The sequence below is a fragment of the Microtus ochrogaster genome, chromosome 21 (assembly GCF_000317375.1).
Source record: "Microtus ochrogaster isolate Prairie Vole_2 chromosome 21, MicOch1.0, whole genome shotgun sequence".
NCBI classification, from domain to species: domain Eukaryota; kingdom Metazoa; phylum Chordata; class Mammalia; order Rodentia; family Cricetidae; genus Microtus; species Microtus ochrogaster.
Window position 1 is genome coordinate 32353154 of NC_022022.1, and position 19896 is coordinate 32373049.

Consider the following 19896-nt stretch of genomic DNA (forward strand, 5'->3'; position numbering starts at 1 on the left):
GTTTATTGAAGACTGTGGTGGGTCAGTGTGACAACTAACCATTGCCAAAGGTGGGAAATACCTTGGACTCCCTCCTATCAAAGGGGAAAGTAGGTTCAAGAGGGTCTGGGGTGGCTGTATACTAGAAACCAGTGGCTTAAAAAAGGGAAACAGCTAAATGCTTGCCCAAATGACTTGGGGGCACGGCAGGGCGGGGGCGGGAGGGGGGGAGGGAAATGCAAAGGCCTTTGTGTATAGTAGGGTTCTAATTTCCCGGTAGTCTGGATACCTATGTGTGTGAGCAATTCTGGGAAGATACAGATTTTCAAGATTTCCTTGTGTTGATTACATACATATATTCATACAGACATACATATCATTATAATTGTGTGGGGGGAAGTGTGTGGGGTGGGTGGTGTGGTGTGTATGGTATGTGTGTGTATTTGTGTCTAAGGAATGAACCCAGGAAAGGACATGGGCTCTATCTCAGAGTCATACCTCTAGCCCTCATTTATATTTAACCATGCTATCCACAAGCTATATCAAGTCTGCAGGATGGAGTGCAAAACCAAATGCTTAAACGCACCCCTAAAATCGCTGCCCTACATAATCGCTTGCACTTAGAAGCACTCTCTTTATTCTTAGAGCTGAACTAATCTGACCTCTTTTTATACGCTCCAAAATAAAGTAGGTAAGAAGAGCTTTCTCGCCCATCACAGTGGAGTTGTCTGTCCAGTTTCTGTTAGGGGCTTACTCTTTGTCTAATCCCAACAGTCATCTTATTTGTTTTCAACACTTGATTTGCAGAAGGGTGGAGCTTGGGGTTGGAAAAGTTTCAAGGTTATGAATCATGTTGCTGAAGGCAGGCAGAACCTCCAAGTCACGCTACTTATTGAAGGCAGCAGATGCTGTTATTCATGGCAGAGTGAACCGAGCATCACTCAGAAAGCAACCCTGTTTGCAGACCCCAAACCCAAGAGAGCCGGGATGGGCACTGCTGGAAAAGTAAGGGAAACACCTCATCTTTCTTATTCTCTTGAGCTAATAAGGGTGGGGGCTACTTCTGTGACCTTTGACTCCAGTAGAGTAACTAAATGTTCAAGGCTGTTTCTTGAGAAAAGCGAGGCTGTTGTGTGGGCATATATGGGGGAAACATGGGGAAATTGTGTCAGAATGCCAATAGCAAGCAGCAGGATTTGACTGAAAATCACATGCGGAAAGTTCTTCTGGAAGGCAGCACAGGGAAAAAGAGAACTGTGGTTTATATGGGCATTATTTATGATTTAATTTCAAGCCAGCCATTCACTTGCTCTAGAGAGCAAACGGTTTCCACAAGGAGACTTCCATAGGGTCAGCAGTGCGTACTCAACTCATTTCCGGAGTCTAATGGGTCCAGGATCTCCTGCGCAGCTGCAGGGTAAGATGTGGCCACTGTTGAGGATGGGAAAGGCTGATTATGGAATGCGAAGTCAACAACGAAGTAATCATACTTTTCAAGTCTCTGAGGACATCCTTTGTCTAAAAGTGTAAGAGTAGGCATTCTTAGAAAAGAGGACTACGCGGGAGATAAAGCATGCTTATTCCTTCAGAAGGTAACAGCCCCTGAACAGTGACAGTAATTGAAGAAATAAGACCATTTTTCTTCCCACTTGAAGACTGGGATAGATCGGCCCTTGTCTTAAATGGGTACAGAACTGCTTAAGATGTGGGGCACCTATATTTGTATTACTTTTAAACAACTTCGCATTTAGTCAACTGAAAATTTTAGGACGATGAAGATGATGTTTAAAATTCGGGTGACACAAGTGTCTCTGAGGCAGTAATAGGATGTCAGAATATGAAAAACACTTTCCCGCCAGAACTGAAGAGAGATAGAACAAAAACCTCTTAAGTTGAGTCGGGAATCCTGTAAAAAACTGATAATCTCGAGAATTAGTTTTGTGCTACAGAAGTCAGTACCTTTTCTCATAGAAATAAATAGGACTTAGAGTTGAAAGGAATCTTCAATTAGTGGCAACACCATACGACCAGTTCTGTGACCTTCTTCATGTGACTCACAGTCACGAAGGATTCAGAGACTCCAGGTAGCATCTCCTAACTATAATTAAGAATACAGCACATAAAATAAATAGCACAACGGGTAGTTCACAGGGGGATTATGTGCTCCACAAAACTGTTCTGGTATTTCCACGCATCTCAGAAAAAGAGGTTTGTAGTAGGAAGGCTGCTTGTTTGTTCCCGGTTGCCTAGACTTGAAATAACCGCACAAAAACTGTTATTAATTAAGTCACTGCTAGGCCTATTAGCTCTACCTTCTTATTGGCTAGCTCCTATATATTAATTTAACCCATTTCTATTAATCTGTGTATTGCCACGTGGCTGTGGCTTACTGGCAGGGTTCTGTCCGGTATTTGTCTCTGGCAGGGTTATATGGCTTCTCCTGACTCCGCCTTCTTTCTCCCAGCCTTCAGTTTAGTTTTCCCCACCTAGCTCTACTCTACCCTACCACAGGCCAAAACAGTTTTTTTTTTATTCATTAACCAATAAAAGCAACACTTTCCACGCCAGAGGTTCCCTTATATCAGCGCTCCTCTGTTAATTTTTTGATACTTCGTTTTTTTTTTAAAAAGATGATCATATTAATTTGCTAAAGATACCACAACAAATAACAGGGAATATGTTACTTAAAGGCAGAGATTCATTTTTTCATACATCTGGGGTCTGGGATCCTGAGAACAGGTGTTGAGAACATTGGTTCCTTTTGGAGCCTTGTTTAGGAGGCGTTCTTCTTGCCATCTCTACATGACTTTCCCTTATGTCTATGTTTTAACCTCATTAGGAAAAAAATACTATTGGACTGGACTTTATTTGTTGATTTGGTGAAGCTTTCTGTACATCCAACAAGGTGACCTTTCCCATTTTACTTTTAGTATCCTCTCCTAGGGCCTATCTGCATTCTACTTGAGAATTCTGTTGTCCCTCAGTACACAACACTTCCAGAGCATCATAGATTCCCATACTCCCAGCACTCAGGTGGTTGTTAAGAAAGGGGCCAGCCTGAAGCCTGAGTTACATAGCAGGATGAGACAGTGGGGGATTGCCTCTGCTGAACTATTGTTTCCTTTGTGATATTTTTTACTGCCATTGTTGACTATAAAAGTTCCTCCACGTTCTCTGTCACTGCCTTTAAGTGGTGTGAGGGTTCTAGTCTCATGTTGGCCAGATTACGCTGTAACTGAAAATACTTTCCCTAGCTAGTCAAAGGGTACATGTTAACTGAGATACTGGTGGCTTTCTGCCACTCATCTGCTTCTAGTGTAATGTTCCCCACATTTAATCTCTGAATGGTATTGAGTCATCTAAAGGAGCTTGCATGAGTTGGCCAATAAGTCGAGGAGTAGCTTGTGTCGTATGTCAAACTTTTTCTTTTGGGCCACCAACTACCTCCTGAGCCTAGATTTCTCCTCCTATTTATTCTATCTGCCTGGCAGCCCTGCCTTGCCTTTCCCCTGCCTAGTTATTGGCCATTAAGCTCCTTATTAGATCAATCAGGTGCCTCAGGCAAGCAAGGTGAAACAAATCCTTTTATGTGTTTACATAATTAAACACACATTAAACAAATGCAGCATAAATAAATGTAATACATCTTTGCCTAGTTAAAATAACATTCCACAATATTTCCCCATTTTGTCTTACTAAAAAGAAAGGGCTTAACTTAAACTTAGTAAAACTATATACAATAAGAACATTTATCAAGTAAGAATTACACTTACAATCTCCAGTCCCTTTGGCAAATTCAGAGAAATCACTATTATCTATTCTATCTTGATGAGTCTAAAGTTCTCTACTCAATATATACCTTCTATTGTAACTTAGGAAAACTGTAACTATAACTATCTAGTCTTCAACTTCATCAAAGACCCCAGAAGGATATCATATTACCTAAGTAGAAAGGAGGTATAGTTTCTGCTTTCAAAACTATAGAAATGACAGAGACATCTGGCCCCCTGGATAGTCACTAAAGGTTCCTCTGCAACACTATGGAATTCAGTCTTTGGTCTACAGGCCTAGAATATCTCACAGATTCTTCTTTGAAGCAGGAACTTTGAAGGACTTCACATTTTGTTTTGGCAAAGTTCAGCAGTTACTTTCCTGTGTGTCCTGCATGTCCAGTTTGTACAGCACACTGTCAGCAGTCAAGGCAAGGGCAGTTTCTTGCCCAGTGGCTAACTTAGCCACATGAAAGCAAACTCCATATGGAATTTCTTCAATTTCCATCATCTTCTCTAAGTAAACTGGTGCTGCTAGGAGCAAACGTGTCTCCTTTTCATGAAAATTTAAGATGTAAGAGTTAGTTAATAAGAAGCCTAAGCTAATAGGCCAAAGAATATGTAATTAATATTAAGCCTCAGAGTGGTTATTTTATAAGTAGTTACATGAGCTAGTGAGTGATACCAGGTTGCTGGAAAGAAACCTATCTAGGAGGACCAGTGTAATAGAGAATATTTGTAGCTATGCCTGTTCTCAACAGCTTTTCTTAGTCTTGGAAGAAGATTCTATAACCCCTTTCTCCTATCACTGACTCTAAAGCCAGAAACATGTGGCTGAAGTTGTCAAGTTCTGCTGCTTGGTAGAGCTGGGTCATGGCCTCCTTGTTCAGTTATGTATTTACCAGTCTTCTGCTTTCCATGGTTTCCTTTGCTGCCTAATCTTGACTGTCCTGGCACTCAATCTGTCAACTACGCTGGTCTTGAATTTAAGAGATGTGCTTGCTTAAATTCCCAGAGCACTGGGATTGAAGGCATGTACCATCACACCAGCTTGAAGCTTTCCTTTAATGCCTTTCCACAAATTGGACACTTAGCTGTGTTGTGTGGGATCTCGCCATAAAGTTGCCACACCCTTTATTCTATTTCTTAATCTGCTTCTATCCTTGAACACAGGTCTTTGCTCCATTCTAATTCCTGGGGCTCCTTTTGTCCTCAAATTGTACATTTTGTATTTTTCCTTGCTCAACTTGCTCCTTTTCATTTTAAATCTTTACTAGAGTTAGCACTAGTAACCATACAACAGGGTCTACACTAAGCTGTCTTGAGATTTCCTTGGTCGATACAACTAATACAAAACTTTTCACTTTAGCCTCAGGTAGACTTTTCAGACAAGGCAAAAAGCAGCCACATTCTTTACCAAAACATCCGAAGAATGACCAATAGGCGAGATACTAAAATTCTTTGAATCCTCTTGAGCCAGGCCCCTACAGTTCAAATCACCCTCAGCATCACTGTCTTCCAGGCTCCTCCTTTCATGACCCATTAATCAGTGCTTAAAGTGTCCCACTGTTTTCCTAACCCAAATCCCCAAAGTCCACATGCCTCCAAACAAAAGCATGGTCAGGCAGACCTTTCACAGCAATACCCCAGTCCCTGGTACCAACTTTTGTCTTAATTAGGGTTTCTATTGCTGTGAAGAAACACCATGACCACAACAATTTTTATAAAAAAAAAATTAATTGGGAGTAGGAAGGCTTATAACTTCAAAGGTTTAGTCCATTATCTTCATGGCAGGACGTGACAATGTGTGGGAAGACATGTTGCTGGAGAAGGAGCTGAGAATTCTTCTTGAATTCTCTATGTACCCCACTGAGAGTAGCTTGAGCACAGGATAACTCAAACCCACCCCCACAGGGACACACTTCCTCCAACAAGGCCACACCTCCTAATAGTGCCACTCCTTTTGGAGGCCCATTTTCTTTCAAACCACACAGTGTCTTACAAAGTGAGTTGTCTCGTTGCTTCACCATTGCTGAGTGAGTTAGCTGTAATTAAAGACTGGTTAAATCCTCACAGAATTTTACAGACTTGCCTTCATTAATAAGCAATACACAGATGACAGGTGCACTCGTTTATCGCGTCTGAAATCATACTGATAGACTACTTTATTAGAATAGTGTGTGAATCTCAGCCCTGACCTTATGTGCTTATGACCTTATGTGTCAAGGGTCTGTCATTCCATGTCTCCGGCCTGCATTTTTCAGGCCATTGCATCAGACAAAGGTCGACACAAGATGATCTGGAAGACTTCAATTTCTGTCTTTGAAAATCAGAGTGTTAGATGTGATCTTCCGTGATACGTTTGACTCAGGGAGTCTGTGTGTATGCTTAACACTTGTTATGACTCTTGACTTCTTAGGTTATTAAGTGCAAAGCAGCTGTACTATGGGGAATGAACCAGCCCTTCTCCATCGAGGAAGTAGAAGTGGCCCCACCAAAGGCTAAGGAAGTTCGTGTGAAGGTAAGAGCAGGGTTTGGAACACATAAACCTGAAACACGATCTCATTTACATATAGAAAGCTGCCTGTTAGATGGTTATGTATTTACTATTTCATATGTGGAGGGCTATCGAGGTTTACATTGGGGTGCCACCCCCCTTAAACCTCTCAGGATTCAGAAGGAAAGCTATAACAAGCGAAAACAAATCAACTCACATACGTCTTTTCATCATGTCCCGTTTTTTCTACCTATGTTCTTCCCAATGCCTTTTCAATGTTCTCCTTCCTCCTGGTGGTCTCTCTTGATTTTTCCCCAAACCCCACAGGGTTTCCAGTTTAAATATCCACACAGACGTAAGCAACAATTCCTAATTAAGGGTGGGGCTTTAAATCAGTACAGAGTTCTAAGAAGAGGAAAAAGAGGGGTTTATGCACTAACCACATTTCTTAAGTGTGATTAATTATGCAATGAGTTTGTAATTAGAAATGCAGAGAAGAAGGGGAGAAAAATACTACAGTGTTCTGCACTCTCCAAGTACTTCCGTTCCAGTGATGGCTGGGAACACAGCATTTCCGGTAGCCATGGCAACCAGTATAAGCTTCAGAAGGAAAATGGATGGTCAAATGCTAGCTGATTAAGGGGAATAGAATCTCTTAGCCCCAGAGAAAACAGCCAAGGTGGCTAGATCAAAGGGGAAACTGTGGTGGTGTAAGATCTAGGGCCTGCCATTTTCAACCTCCAGGCCAAGCCATGGCTTTGTTTCTGTTGATGTCTGAATGAGACGTATTTGCTTTCTCCGAGGCCTTTTCCAGAATCCAAGGTACCCAGTATCTACTTTATATATCAAGATTATAAGGCCAAATGAAAAGTCATCCTGTTGCCGGTACAGAAAGATGTTATGCTCAATGAATAATTTATACACTTCAAAGATATTTTGGCATGAATTCCACCACAGAAACAGAGGGGCACTATGGCTTCATAAGGGTTTACAGACATGACAGAGGCTTCTCAAAAGACAGATGTTCCTGAAGCTCTGCAAATTTGGTTTCTCATTAGATTTTACTCCTGCGAGTTACTCTATTGATCTGCCAGCTACACTTCATTGTATAATGCTTGTGGCCCACAGCAGAGGATGTTTATCTGCATGCATGTCTGTACACCACATGTGTTCTTAGCATGGAGAAGGCCAGAATACGGCATTGGATTCCCTGGAACTGAAGTTATAGAGATGCCATTGTGAGATGCCATGTAGGTACTGGGAAACAAACCCAGGTCCTCTGGAAGAGCAGCCAGTGCTCTTAACTAACTGCAGAGGCCATATCTCTAGCCCAGAGTCTGACTTCTTAAAAATAGGTTTCCCAACTAATCCTCCAACCAATTCATGCATATAGTTAGGGAAGCAGCTAAGCTGGCTGTGAAATTCACCAATATTGTCCATTAAGAACAACAATGCTAATCTAGCTCATTAAAGAGAAAATTGGTTGAATTTTTACTGATGTGGTGTTTGATAGAAAATCAACAGCATGACCAAGAATTGTTTTACAATCTTCTGGGATTTACAGTGTGCTGGGACATGTATTTATGCATGTATGTGTATATTAGTAAATGTGGTACAAGAAACAGAACCTTGGGCATCATGCATGCCAGACAAGCACTCTGGCAAGGAATTATATCTCTAGCCATGTTTTTACCTCTTGCTTGGAGACAGCAAGTCTCCAAGTCTAAGTCAAGTGGGCTGACCTTGAACTCACTTTGTAGCAGGCTGGGCAGGATGTAAACTTTGTGATCCTCTTGGCTCTGTCTCCCAAATAGATGGAATTGCAGGCTTGTGTCATCAGGGCTACCCAGAGGACTTTAACTAGGGACTCACTTATGCCTGAGAAGCAATGACTTCCTTCAGTAATCCCCACTTTTGGACAACCCTTTAGTTCAGATGCCCTTGTTGCTTTGGTGCTAATCTGACCTCTTCCCTGTAGGAAAGAACCAAGATCCAAGCAGGAAGGAAAGCAGCAATGCTGTATGTCCCCGATGCAAGGGAAATTAGCCTGATGCTTGGTTTAGGCTCCGACTTTCTTAGCATCAACACTCTAATGCGGGAAAATGATACAGAGTTAAAGAGCGCAGGTTACATATCCCATTGTAAAATAATCCGCTTGCTGGTTGGGCAATGCTTATTATTATTGTTTTGTTTGAACAGATTTTGGCCACAGGAATCTGTCGCACAGATGACCATGTGATAAAAGGAGCAATGGTGTCCAAGTTTCCAGTGATCGTGGGCCATGAAGCAGTTGGGGTTGTAGAGAGTGTTGGAGAAGGGGTCACTACAGTGAGACCAGGTACGGAGGCCTGGGTTATGCTATGGAACAGCAGCACATCATCACTGGGGGTCAGTAGAGACGCAACCCAGCTTACAGAGACACGGGAGAGCAGTCTTAATGTTTCCAAGGCTAGCCTGAAACTCACCACAGAGCCCAGGCTGGCCTGGCAATCTTCCCGGGCCACCCGGCCACTGTTATAAGATTGCAGGCATGAGCCCCCACACTGCCTTACTTCATAGCTTAATGCAAATGAATGACATCTCCCATCGCGCTACTTTCTTTCTAGGTGACCACGTCATCCCCCTCTTCCTACCACAGTGTAGAGAATGCAATGCCTGCCGTAACCCCGAGGGCAATCTCTGCATTCGGAGCGAGTAGGTGCCATTTTTCACTCTGTTACTCGAGTTCCCTGTGCTAGCTCCTGAACTGGCTTAAGTAATATGTGCATTTGCTGTATCGAACAGTCTGACAGGCCGTGGAGTACTGGCTGATGGCACCACCAGGTTCACATGCAAGGGCAAACCAGTCCAGCACTTCATGAACACTAGCACCTTCTCGGAGTACACGGTGCTGGATGAGTCTTCGGTAGCTAAGATTGACGGCGGGGCTCCTCCCGAGAGAGCCTGTCTCATTGGCTGTGGGTTTTCGACGGGCTATGGGGCTGCCGTTAAAACCGCCAAGGTAAGAATCGGGACTGACTAGCGTAGCTTCTGCCTTCCTGCCTGTCAGCCTTCCAGAGGGTGGTTTTCTTCCAACTCTAAACAATTTGAGTGAAACACTGGGAAAACATACATGTTGCCAGATGAACTGGAAGAAAACGTGGGGGCGAAGGGAGGGTGTCAAAATAGAAATTTTATTTCTAAATCTATGGAGCTACAATTTCTGGATCTGCTTTCTGTTTCTGCAACATCTCCAGCAAGTTAAATCACTAAAGTTAATATTCAGTCCTGAAACGAACCTCTTTTCCCAACGAAGGCTGACTGATGTTGGTATGTTAGTTTACCGGGGAGAAGGTAACAAGGGCTGCAGACTCAATGGCTTAAACAACAAAGGTTTATTTTCTGAGTCCTGGAGATCCGAAGTCCACAGTCAAAGTGCTGGCAGGGTTGCTTCCTCCTGCAGACCGCTGCAGGAGAACCTGCTGTGGGAGGACCTGCTTCAGGCTGCTCTTCTTGCTATATCCATGGCTGTCAATCTCCCAGGTTTTCTATATCGTCTTCCCAACTGCATCATTATAGCTAAATTTCAATTTTTGAAAAATAAGACCACCAGTCACATTGGATTGGGAATGTGCTAGTTGGTTTTATGTTGCTGTAACGATATGCCTGAATATAGATATGTTAAAAAGAAAACAGGTATTTGAGGACCAAAAGTTCTAGCTCACATGGTTCCATCTCTTCAGCTTCTGGCTAGGGACCTCTACCAGCTTAAAAAACAACTGGAAGCCGGGCGATGGTGGCGCACGCCTTTAATTCCAGCACTCGGGAGGCAGAGGCAGGTGGATCTCTGTGAGTTCGAGACCAGCCTGGTCTACAGATACAGAGCTAGTTCCAGGACAGGCTCCAAAGCCACAGAGAAACCCTGTCTCAAAAAAAAAAAAAAAAAAAAAACAACTGGAGACAGCAGGGTAGAGCAGAGACCAAGTGCACCATGTGACCCCCACACAGCCCACTCTCCAGGGAACTAACCAAGGTCCCCCACGAATTAATCCCTGTGGAAGACAGCCCCTTCAAGGACCCACTCATTCATCATGAGGCCACATGGATTTCACAGCCACTTGCTTGGTGGCACTGGACACCAAGTCCCCAGCACACAGCCCATGAGCCATAGCTCTAACTACATCTAAGCCACAGCAAGGCGATTCCTAATGACCTCATTGTAACTTGATGACTCCTAAATAGGACCAGCTGCTGAGGTACAGAAAGCTAACATTTCCACACACGGGTTGGAGGGCACAGGGAAGACCAGAACAGCTTCCGTGTAACCCCAAATCCTAGTGAGTTTCTAAGCGATCATTTGGACCCAATCTTTGTTCTTCTTCTACAGGAAAATGGCTAGGGGCTGAACCCTTCTCTAATCTAGCAGAGTACTAGGTAAAAATCCAAAAGGTGATTTAAGAAGAATTTCTTCCTTGAGTTACCCATCAACCATTGAATTACATATCACATGGAGGTTAGACTTAGTTGGGACAAAAATAAGACAATAGTTCTCTAAATGACTCAGAGTCATGGCTACTCAGACACTGCCAGTCAGACCAAACCTAAAACAAATCCGCATGGCTTTGTGGAAAGACAACAGAGAGAACTCAGGGCTTGTCTAATCCTCCTGTGAGGGCTGAGGGGGTTGTGGGTAGGGCTCCGCCGGCTACAAAGGCTGCTGGCCTCTGGGTAAACCTTTAGCAAGGGCTGCAGATATTGCCTTCACTTTCGCAAATCCTTCTTTTCTCAGACATTCTTCTTCTCCTAATTCTTTTGGTGTCAATGCCATCTGAGTAAGTCACCTGGAGTCCTGGCCCAAGTCACGGCCATGCTCTGAATTTTGTGTTCCTGACACGGAGACTCCTTGCCAGGTTTCACTGTTAACTCCTGGAGGAACTTTCCTCTCCACAGGTCAGCCCTGGCTCCACCTGTGCTGTGTTCGGCCTGGGAGGAGTTGGCCTGTCCGTCATCATGGGCTGTAAGGCAGCTGGTGCCTCCAGGATCATTGGAATTGACATCAACAAAGACAAATTCCCAAAGGCCCTGGCTGTAGGCGCCACCGAGTGTATCAGTCCCAAGGACTCCACCAAGCCTATCAGCGAGGTGCTGTCAGACATGACCGGGAACACTGTGCAGTACACTTTTGAAGTTATTGGGCGTCTTGAAACCATGGTAAGACTCAAGAGTCAGGGGGCCATAAAGTACCCAAGCTACCAGATGTATTCAGGCTAAAATTCATTTTACATCGCCTTATTAATAATCAACTATGGAACATCTGTGACTCAGGCCAGGAAAGAGGACTGGTGAGATGGCGAAGTGGGCGAAGGTGCTTGTCTCCAAGCCTGACGACCTGCGTTTGATTTTCAGTACTTACATGTAGAAAAGAGAACCAGCTCCCACAAGTGTGTCCTCTGATCTCCACGCACACTCCATGGCAAGCCCTTGCCCACACCCATGAACAAATAAATGCATAAAAATGCGATGAAAAATATAATGATAACCACATAACAATTTTGCCTGAAAGTCGCAATCTTAAGATCGGTTTTACCTGATCATGTAAGTATCATGTCATGCCATTTTCATGTCATTAGAGCCATCCTGTGGCCCATTATTTTCCTTGTGTGCCCGGGGGTCTTGGCAAAAGTGATTCCTTGTCTTGAATTTGTTTTGTGATGAGAACTGAGGAGAGCTAAGGAGGCGATGCGGAGGGAAGGGGTTGTCTATTGTCTACACGTGGCTACCTTCCTCCAAACCTCCCCTGGCTTCACCCAGCTCAGCTGTCCCGCCTCAGTCCCCAGTACACGTGAACTTCAGCACTCTGAACAACACCTCCTCTGAGGCACCCCGTGGCTGACAGCACAGAGTTCTTGGAATTACAAAGCCATGGCCTTGTGTAGAATTAGGAGTCCTGGAAACTGGACAAAGCCAGTCTTAACTGGTGAAATTTGCTCTAAGGCATTTATTTGGTAATGGAGAAGAAACCTCCTGTTCATCATCACCGCCACAGCCCCTCTTTGGTGTCACCTGGAATGTGTTCTGGAGCGACTGTGGCATTCTAGGGCACACATTACGGAGCAGTGAGCCAGACAGATCCATTGTGAGGTCCGCTCATTCTGAGGTGGAAGCTTGAGAAGTGCCGTCTGAAGCACACTGTCAGGAGTTGCAATCTACTGGGTATTCAAGTGTTATTAATAAATAACCGGAAGGAAGAATGAACAAAAACATGGACCTAGAGCCAGAGATGTTGCCAAGAAAAGAAACTCCGTTGCCTCATATTTTAGGATTTGTGCTTAATTTTCAAATGAAAACTTCATTCTAATTGATTTAATTTATCTAATTGATTTAGCTCAAATAACAACTAAGGCTTATCTGAAGTCTTGGTGTTGGTATGAATGTTAGTCACTGGAGGTCGATTAAATGTACTAAAAAACAATGACAATTACAATGGCCACAGTAAAGTCTACTTGATATCTTAATAGGTATATGCTGGTAGGGATTATTAAGGACTAAAGTTGCACTGAGAAGTTTTAAATCAAATAGAAACATAAGGCCTAGATTTGGTAGTTGGAAACCATGTTAACTACTGGAACTCTGACCACCTGCTGTCATTCCTGAGCCCATGACCTCCATAAGCAAACAATCTCCTTCATTTTGAACTCAGGTTGATGCCCTCTCATCTTGCCATATGAACTATGGAACCAGTGTGGTGGTTGGCGCTCCTCCATCAGCCAAGATGCTCAGTTATGACCCAATGCTGCTCTTCACTGGGCGGACGTGGAAGGGTTGCGTCTTTGGAGGTGAGAGCAGCTGGGCCCCTGGGCAGCAAGTAGTAACTTTCCTTCTCCTGCCTATCAAGCGAGAGAGGTTTGTGTTCTCATCTCCTCACCCTCCAAGTACATTCTTCCAAGGATGAGTGGTAAATGACCCCAAGTGGAGCTGCCATAGCAATCACACAAAAGACAGCAATCTGTTCCGTTAGTGACTCAGGGCTAGCACCAGGGGGCACACTTTGGTATCTGCAACTCCTGTGACCCAAAAGCCTGAATAAAAGGCATCAGACATTGTCTCCACCTGGATGACTTCCATGGCAGAAAATTCTGATGACATCCATTGTTTTCCATACACACACACACACACACACACACACACACACGACACTCACTTATGACAGAGAGCTTCATGCCCTACTCATGAAGACCTTGGCAAAAGTTCTGTGCCCAGAGCCCAAATAAATAAACAGCTGGAATGCCACATTCCATAGGGACAGTTCAACTTCCCCCCCAAACAATAAAGAAGCTCTAAGGATGAGGCCAGAATCACTCTCCTGCAGTCGGCAGTATAATGACATTTTCAATCCCTGCCCATGATGTCTCGTTCTCTGGTACCTTCACACAGCACTAGGAACATAGGTGGTACTCCTCATATTAGATTCTGTCTTATACAGAGAGAATAATCACCATTTGAGTGCCCGTTGAGAGCGTAAGAAGGAGAAAGATGATTGTCCTTGAATTAGAGAAGTACATAATTTGTTGGAGAATACAAACAAAATATGAATGGAATAATAAAAAAATTAATGTTGCAATTAAATTGATGATGATGCATGTTCAGATTTCCAGACTGCAGAAGGAGCAAGTTGGGGACTAGTGGGAAGGGGATGGAGATCAAGAGTGGTCACGTGACATTTATATGGCTAGCGTTTACCACCGTTACTCTACTCCTTTCTAGGATCATTTAGTGTTGATCCCGCGGTGACAACGACACTCTTAGTCACATGTTTATAGTACAAAATCCAATGTTGGATATATTGTCAGGCCTTCTGATCTTCAGATACTTTGAGGAACACGTGCTATAGACAGGCTGCTAGCTATGAGCCTATCGCTCAAGGAAAGGTCTCACTAGAGACAGACACAGAAATGTTGTAAATACAGCTTATTTGAAGTCTTTAGAATAGAAGAGATCACCCTGAGAGACACAAAGAGGAGAAAAGGTAGAGAACTAAGCCCTGGGACACAGTAGAAGTCTGGGAGATGTGGAGGTTTCTATCTTACAGAACGATCTTTTCCTAGCTGAGGTAGGAGAATGAGGAATGAGGATGATAACGTGACAGGAAGCAAGTGAGCAGAGTGAGGGACAGGGGGACTTCAACCACCAAGACTCCCCAGAGTACAAATTAACATAGGAATCCTACTCGACCACTGTGCCAAAATGACCATGGGAGAAAGCTAGGCTAGAGCTGGAAGGGCAGTGTGCTAGAGACTGGAACCAGAAAGAGCGCAGGGGAGACGGTTCTCTCTGTGGTTCGGTGTGACACAGAGGTGTGGGACAACAGGAAGGAGACACAGGGATCAGGGAGGGGTTTGTGAGCCGTAGTTTCTTAAATGGGAGAAATACAGCTCACTTGTATGTTGGGAATGACTCAACTGGGGGATGTCGAGGATGCATAAGAGAAATGACACAAATATAATGCCATAAAATGTGAGGATTGCATAGCGATGCACGCAGAACTAGCCCGAGTTTACGCACAGGTTGGAAGAGCAGAGATGATGTCCCCAAACTGGTGACTGAGCTCCTGGAGAAGAAGTTTGACCTGGACCAGTTGGTAACCCACACCTTGCCTTTCAAAAACATCAATGAAGGATTTGAATTGCTTTATTCAGGGCAAAGGTATGTTTCTTATGGTGTCTTTTGATGCTTTCCCACTTTTAAAAATCAGTATTTATAAATATACCCATCTTCTTTCCCTTCTTTGGATCATTTAAGCTAGCCAGGGAAACATAGCTACTCTCTTAGAAGGTCAGCCCTATATGAGCTCTTTTAAATACCCTAGGCTTTAGTTTTTCACAGAAGATGGATTTCATTGACCATTTTTTTTTTAAAACATAAAGCTGCTAGAATTCTCCAGCAGTGCCGCAATGAACATATTTATAGTTCCCAAAACTCTTTTGCAACTTGTTTGCTTTCTGGATTTTGTTTCTTGGATATTATTCTTGCCATATCCAGCTGATGAAACTAAGGTTACAAAAGGCAAGTAAATAATATCTGGTCTCACGGGAGCATTGCCAGGGTGCACTCTGTTCACACAGGCTAGACTTCTCACCCGAAGCGCTGTAAGCCAGGCAAACAGTGGGTGTTCCTCTCGCCCTCTTCTCCCTCCTGAGCACCAGGCAAGAGCAAGGTGGAGTGGGAAGGAGTCAAAGTTGAGCTCCCCTTTCCTTATGGAGTCTGGGACCCGCCTGTGAGATCAGAATAGACGATGTTCATGGGTTGTGTAAATATCGAGCGCCCACAGCATGCAGTGGGTTTGGATTCTGCTATAACAGGAACTAATGTTTCTCTTCCGTGTTCTTTCCCTGCCTGATGCAGTCGACAGAGTCATAACATTATGTACACTGTTCAAATTTTAATTTTTAAACAAGTCCACAATGAATGGGCTTCTACCTGCAGAAAAGTCAAAATTTATTTACATACACAGAACTAATATTTTAGTATGGTTCGAAAAAAAAATAGTTGCTAGTTGTTTTCCAAATAAACAAAACTGCTTTTGGAAATCTTACTTCTCCTATCTCCCTATGCAGAAACTTCCCAAATGACATTTGCAAACCTGAGCCCTTCAATGTCCATGACCTCCTGCACAGGACCCCTGGAGTGTTTCACTTCTGTCTAGTTCACCAAACAACTCTTGCTTTTGTGCATCTAAGCAGACGATGACACTTGTTCTGCTTTTATAGAGTAGAAACCACAGCTCTGCATCTTCATTCTGACTCCTGCCCAGTGTGTCCAAAGTGATGCTGAGACCTGCAGACAGGACCCCACACACTCACCCCTGCCCATCCCCTCTCCTCCAGTGTCTCTCCTCTTCCCTGCCCATAATCATCGTTTTGGCCCAGTCTGATCCTGGCTCCTCTGGGCATGCTGACACTAACTTAATGGGCCTTCTGCTTTCTGTTTTCCAATCCCAGTCAGCCTTCTCCATTATCAATGTGCCAGAGTGGCTTTATTACTGAACTAAAGCCCCCTTTCATTTATTAAGTAATCTAATATTCAGTAACTAAGAACACAACACCCACTCTCCCCCAGTTCCTGTATCTGGGGTACAGGAGAGGTAGGTCTTGCCTGCTTTTACCATCTCTTAGGCATTGAGGAGTCTACACCCTCTTGGATTGTCTTTCCCATTCTACCCGTCATGGCCTTAGTCCTGTTATTGCAGGACAAACTCTTTATGGTTGACAATTGCAATTTAAGCAGGTACTCCCAGAGTCAATTCTTTATCCACTGGGCTTCCCTCAGCAGAAGGCACAGAAGGCATCAAACCCAGATGACTTTTCCTTAACGGAATTAATTATATAACTTTTATAATAGAAAGGAATATTTTTCTTTTTTAAAAACTATATACATATACACATACACACATACTCATACATATATTTGCACACATATATACATACACACATATACATACGAGCACATATATGCATGCATATATATACATATACACATACTCATACACGTACACGCATGCATACATATATACATATACACATATTCATACATGCACACATATGTATACATATATATACACATACACCCATACTCCTACTTGCACACATATGCATACATCTTATGCACAAATGACTAAAGGCTGTTCATTATCCATTTCAGCATTCGCACGGTCCTGACCTTCTAAGATCTGAGAGGTGGGTGCTCTGTGCTGGTGACTGTGACCCCGGAAACCTTCTTCCCGACAGCGCCCCCTGAGATCATGAGTCTGTCTCAGAAACACAGGCAGAAGTAGATTCGATGAAGATATAGAGGCTCTGTAGAGTTTGACAAACCTTTATAATTTTAGTTTACCAAGGGCCAAGGATTAGCAGGGAACTCAATAGTAACATTAAATGTTTTGTGTTTTCTAAGACTATAATTCTATATTTTTATAAACATATACTTGGATTTCTATTTGCTAGAAAAGGGATTGTTTGCAGAAATTTTGCCTGGTTGTTGGGACTTAAGGTAGACGCAGCATGGAGAAAACCCATCAAAGACACACAACTCCTCATTCTGATTTTTTTGACAGAAATGCTTTTAAAATGTGTTATAAATTAACTTGAATTAGATTGTGAAATTGCACACACTACTTGATTAGATAAAGAAATTGGGAAACTTAAGGGACGGGCACAAATAATTAACCTTAAGAATTATCATTATAAAACTTTGTGACATTCAAAAGGCTCAACAGTGTCTGGGACTATTGGTTGGTGTACATTAACAGCCTATAAGACAAAAAATTTAGAATAGCAATTAAATATGAATTATGGCTATAAGCACTTTGTGGTGTTTGCACAATATTCAGTTTAATAAAGTAGAATTACAAGTCCTTAAGACCCCAGTTACATGATAATAACTACATGAAGATGTTTCTATTTTGCTGTAACGACACCAGCATGTATTTATCTGCATCTGTCTGTGGAATGTACATACATGTAATATGCGTTGAAATTTCATTGTGGTATGTATCAGACTGGCCTAGCATGTGGTCTGAGACAGCTTCAAGCTAGGATTACCAGCATATACACCTGACTGAAAGTTCTCAATAAAATCAAAAGTTACTCAAAATGGTTTGTGGTGACAAGTTTGTTTGCGAGGTGCAGTTTTATTTAATGGTTGAGATTTTAATCATTGTAGAGTATTGAAGTACCTGGAAACAAAATGATGTGTAAGAAAAAGAAGTTGAGCAGAAACAGCAGAAATTTGGAATTTTCATATAAGAGCATAGTATAGTTTGGAATATATGAGCCAAATCCAGGTAGTTATGAGTCAAATCCATATTTCCCAATATTTCCCAATAAAGAGTGACTTGAACCCAAAGGGAAACCATGCTCCTTTCTGGGAGAGAATTCTTCCGAACCCATCTGAGGAATCCCATGTCCCTCTGGCAGCAAAAACACACAAGGACACGTACAAACTAAAACTGCCTAACAACACCATATATCTCAACACAGAAGAAAAAAATCTCCGTGCGGCGCCAGAGGGCTCAGAGCTTAAGTTACCTGACTTTGCAATCACACATTTGAAAAACCATAAAGGTAGTGTTTTAACGTTGCTAGCATAAGCCACAACGCAAGTGCTGGCAGAGAATCATAGCCTTATACAACTACCTGGCATGCATCAAATGAAGTTAGTCATCCAGTAAGACTTTTTATATAACAAGCTTTCCCATATAGCAAACAAGCACAGAGTCAGGCCAACACTGTAGATGATGACCCAGCCATGACCTCATGCAATGGGGGATCCAGGAAGCCCAGTCTGACCCCCGCTCCACCTCCAATGGAAGCCCTCAACACCTATTTCCTGCACCCACCCCCACCACCCTTTGCATGTAGTCTCAGCTCTCAAAGGTTCTGATGAAGATCTGGGGGAGAGGGGAGGTTGGGGTGGTGGCTGGGAAGGGTGGGAGAGGGAGACTTCTAGTCATTATGAACTGTATGAGAGAAGAACAAATTTTAAAAAAGAATTAAACTTTTAACATTTTATTTCTAGCCGAGTACATTAGTGTGGGGAACGAGAATCAGAAATAGGCTCTCCCGAGGAAGCACTTGACCACATCCAAAAGAAATGCTCAAGAGGATGAGTGTGACAGAGGACTAAATCCCCCAGACAAAATGACAAGCGGTCTGGGAGCTAGGGTGCTGGTTCTGACACTGTCTGGAAGCCCCATTTTATTCCTGTTATCTAGAGGGTGCTCAGCCTGACGGAATCCCCATCGTCCCTTCCAAAAAAGCATGTGCATACACGTGCATACCCATGCTCGCCATGGCTCACGTGTGTAAAGGTCGGAGGGCAACCGCTACTGTCAGTTCTCACTTTCCATCTCCTGTGAGACAGGGTTCACTACCGGCTGTGTGGTCCGTAACTGGGATTACAGTCGTGACTGCCACACCCAAGTTTACACACCCAGGTTTATGGTCTGAATTTAGGTTCCCATGCTTGCATGCCAAATGGCTTACCCACTGAGCCACCTCCGTAGCCCTGTCGTCCCTTTGGGGGGGGGGGTGTGACACCATCACCTCACCTGTATGGTAGAAACAACAACATAAATGATCAAGGGTAATTCAACGGGAGCCTCCAGTCTCTCCGTGGTCTCCTCCCTCAGACGGAAAACCTGGACACCATGTAGCTCTTCCTTGGTTGCCCATTTACACATCTCATGGTTCCCCACGGAACGTGCAGCAATCGGTCTCCTCTTCTTCTCCCCTCTCCTCTCCCTGCACCCTTCACCCAGATTCGTGCCATCCAGAGCACCTGCCTCCTGTAGAGCAGATTCGGATGAGGCGCTCCTCTTTTTTGTTGTTCTTACAAATACCAAAGTTTGTTTTTTTTTTTTTTTTTTTAAGAGTAAAGGAAGAGCAAACCCAAACCCTTGCCAGCATCTTTCCCCTGGAGACTCAGTGCATGCCCTGTCATGGATAGGATGTGATACTCGCGAGGTGGTGCCCTGATCACCGTGCTCCAGCCCTACTTCAGCACCGCTCATGTCTGTTTACGCAAGGGTGGAGGAACAGGAGGCTTCCTGAAAGGACAGCAGTACCTCCACCACAGGGGTGACGCCACCACAGAGGGAGAATGCCACTGCAGATG

General features: G+C 43.6%; 1 protein-coding gene across 1 annotated transcript; it reads left to right on the top strand.

Moving 5' to 3' along the window:
* Positions 1–939: 939 nt before the first annotated feature.
* Adh7 (alcohol dehydrogenase 7 (class IV), mu or sigma polypeptide) lies at positions 940–17504 on the top strand. The gene is made up of 9 exons (XM_005357342.3): positions 940–984; positions 6169–6270; positions 8446–8584; positions 8853–8940; positions 9031–9247; positions 11176–11436; positions 12926–13061; positions 14790–14928; positions 16924–17504. The coding sequence occupies exons 1-9, from the start codon at positions 967–969 to the stop codon at positions 16946–16948; spliced, it is 1125 nt and encodes a 374-aa protein (XP_005357399.1). The 5' UTR covers positions 940–966; the 3' UTR covers positions 16949–17504.
* The last annotated feature ends 2392 nt before the right edge of the window (positions 17505–19896 follow it).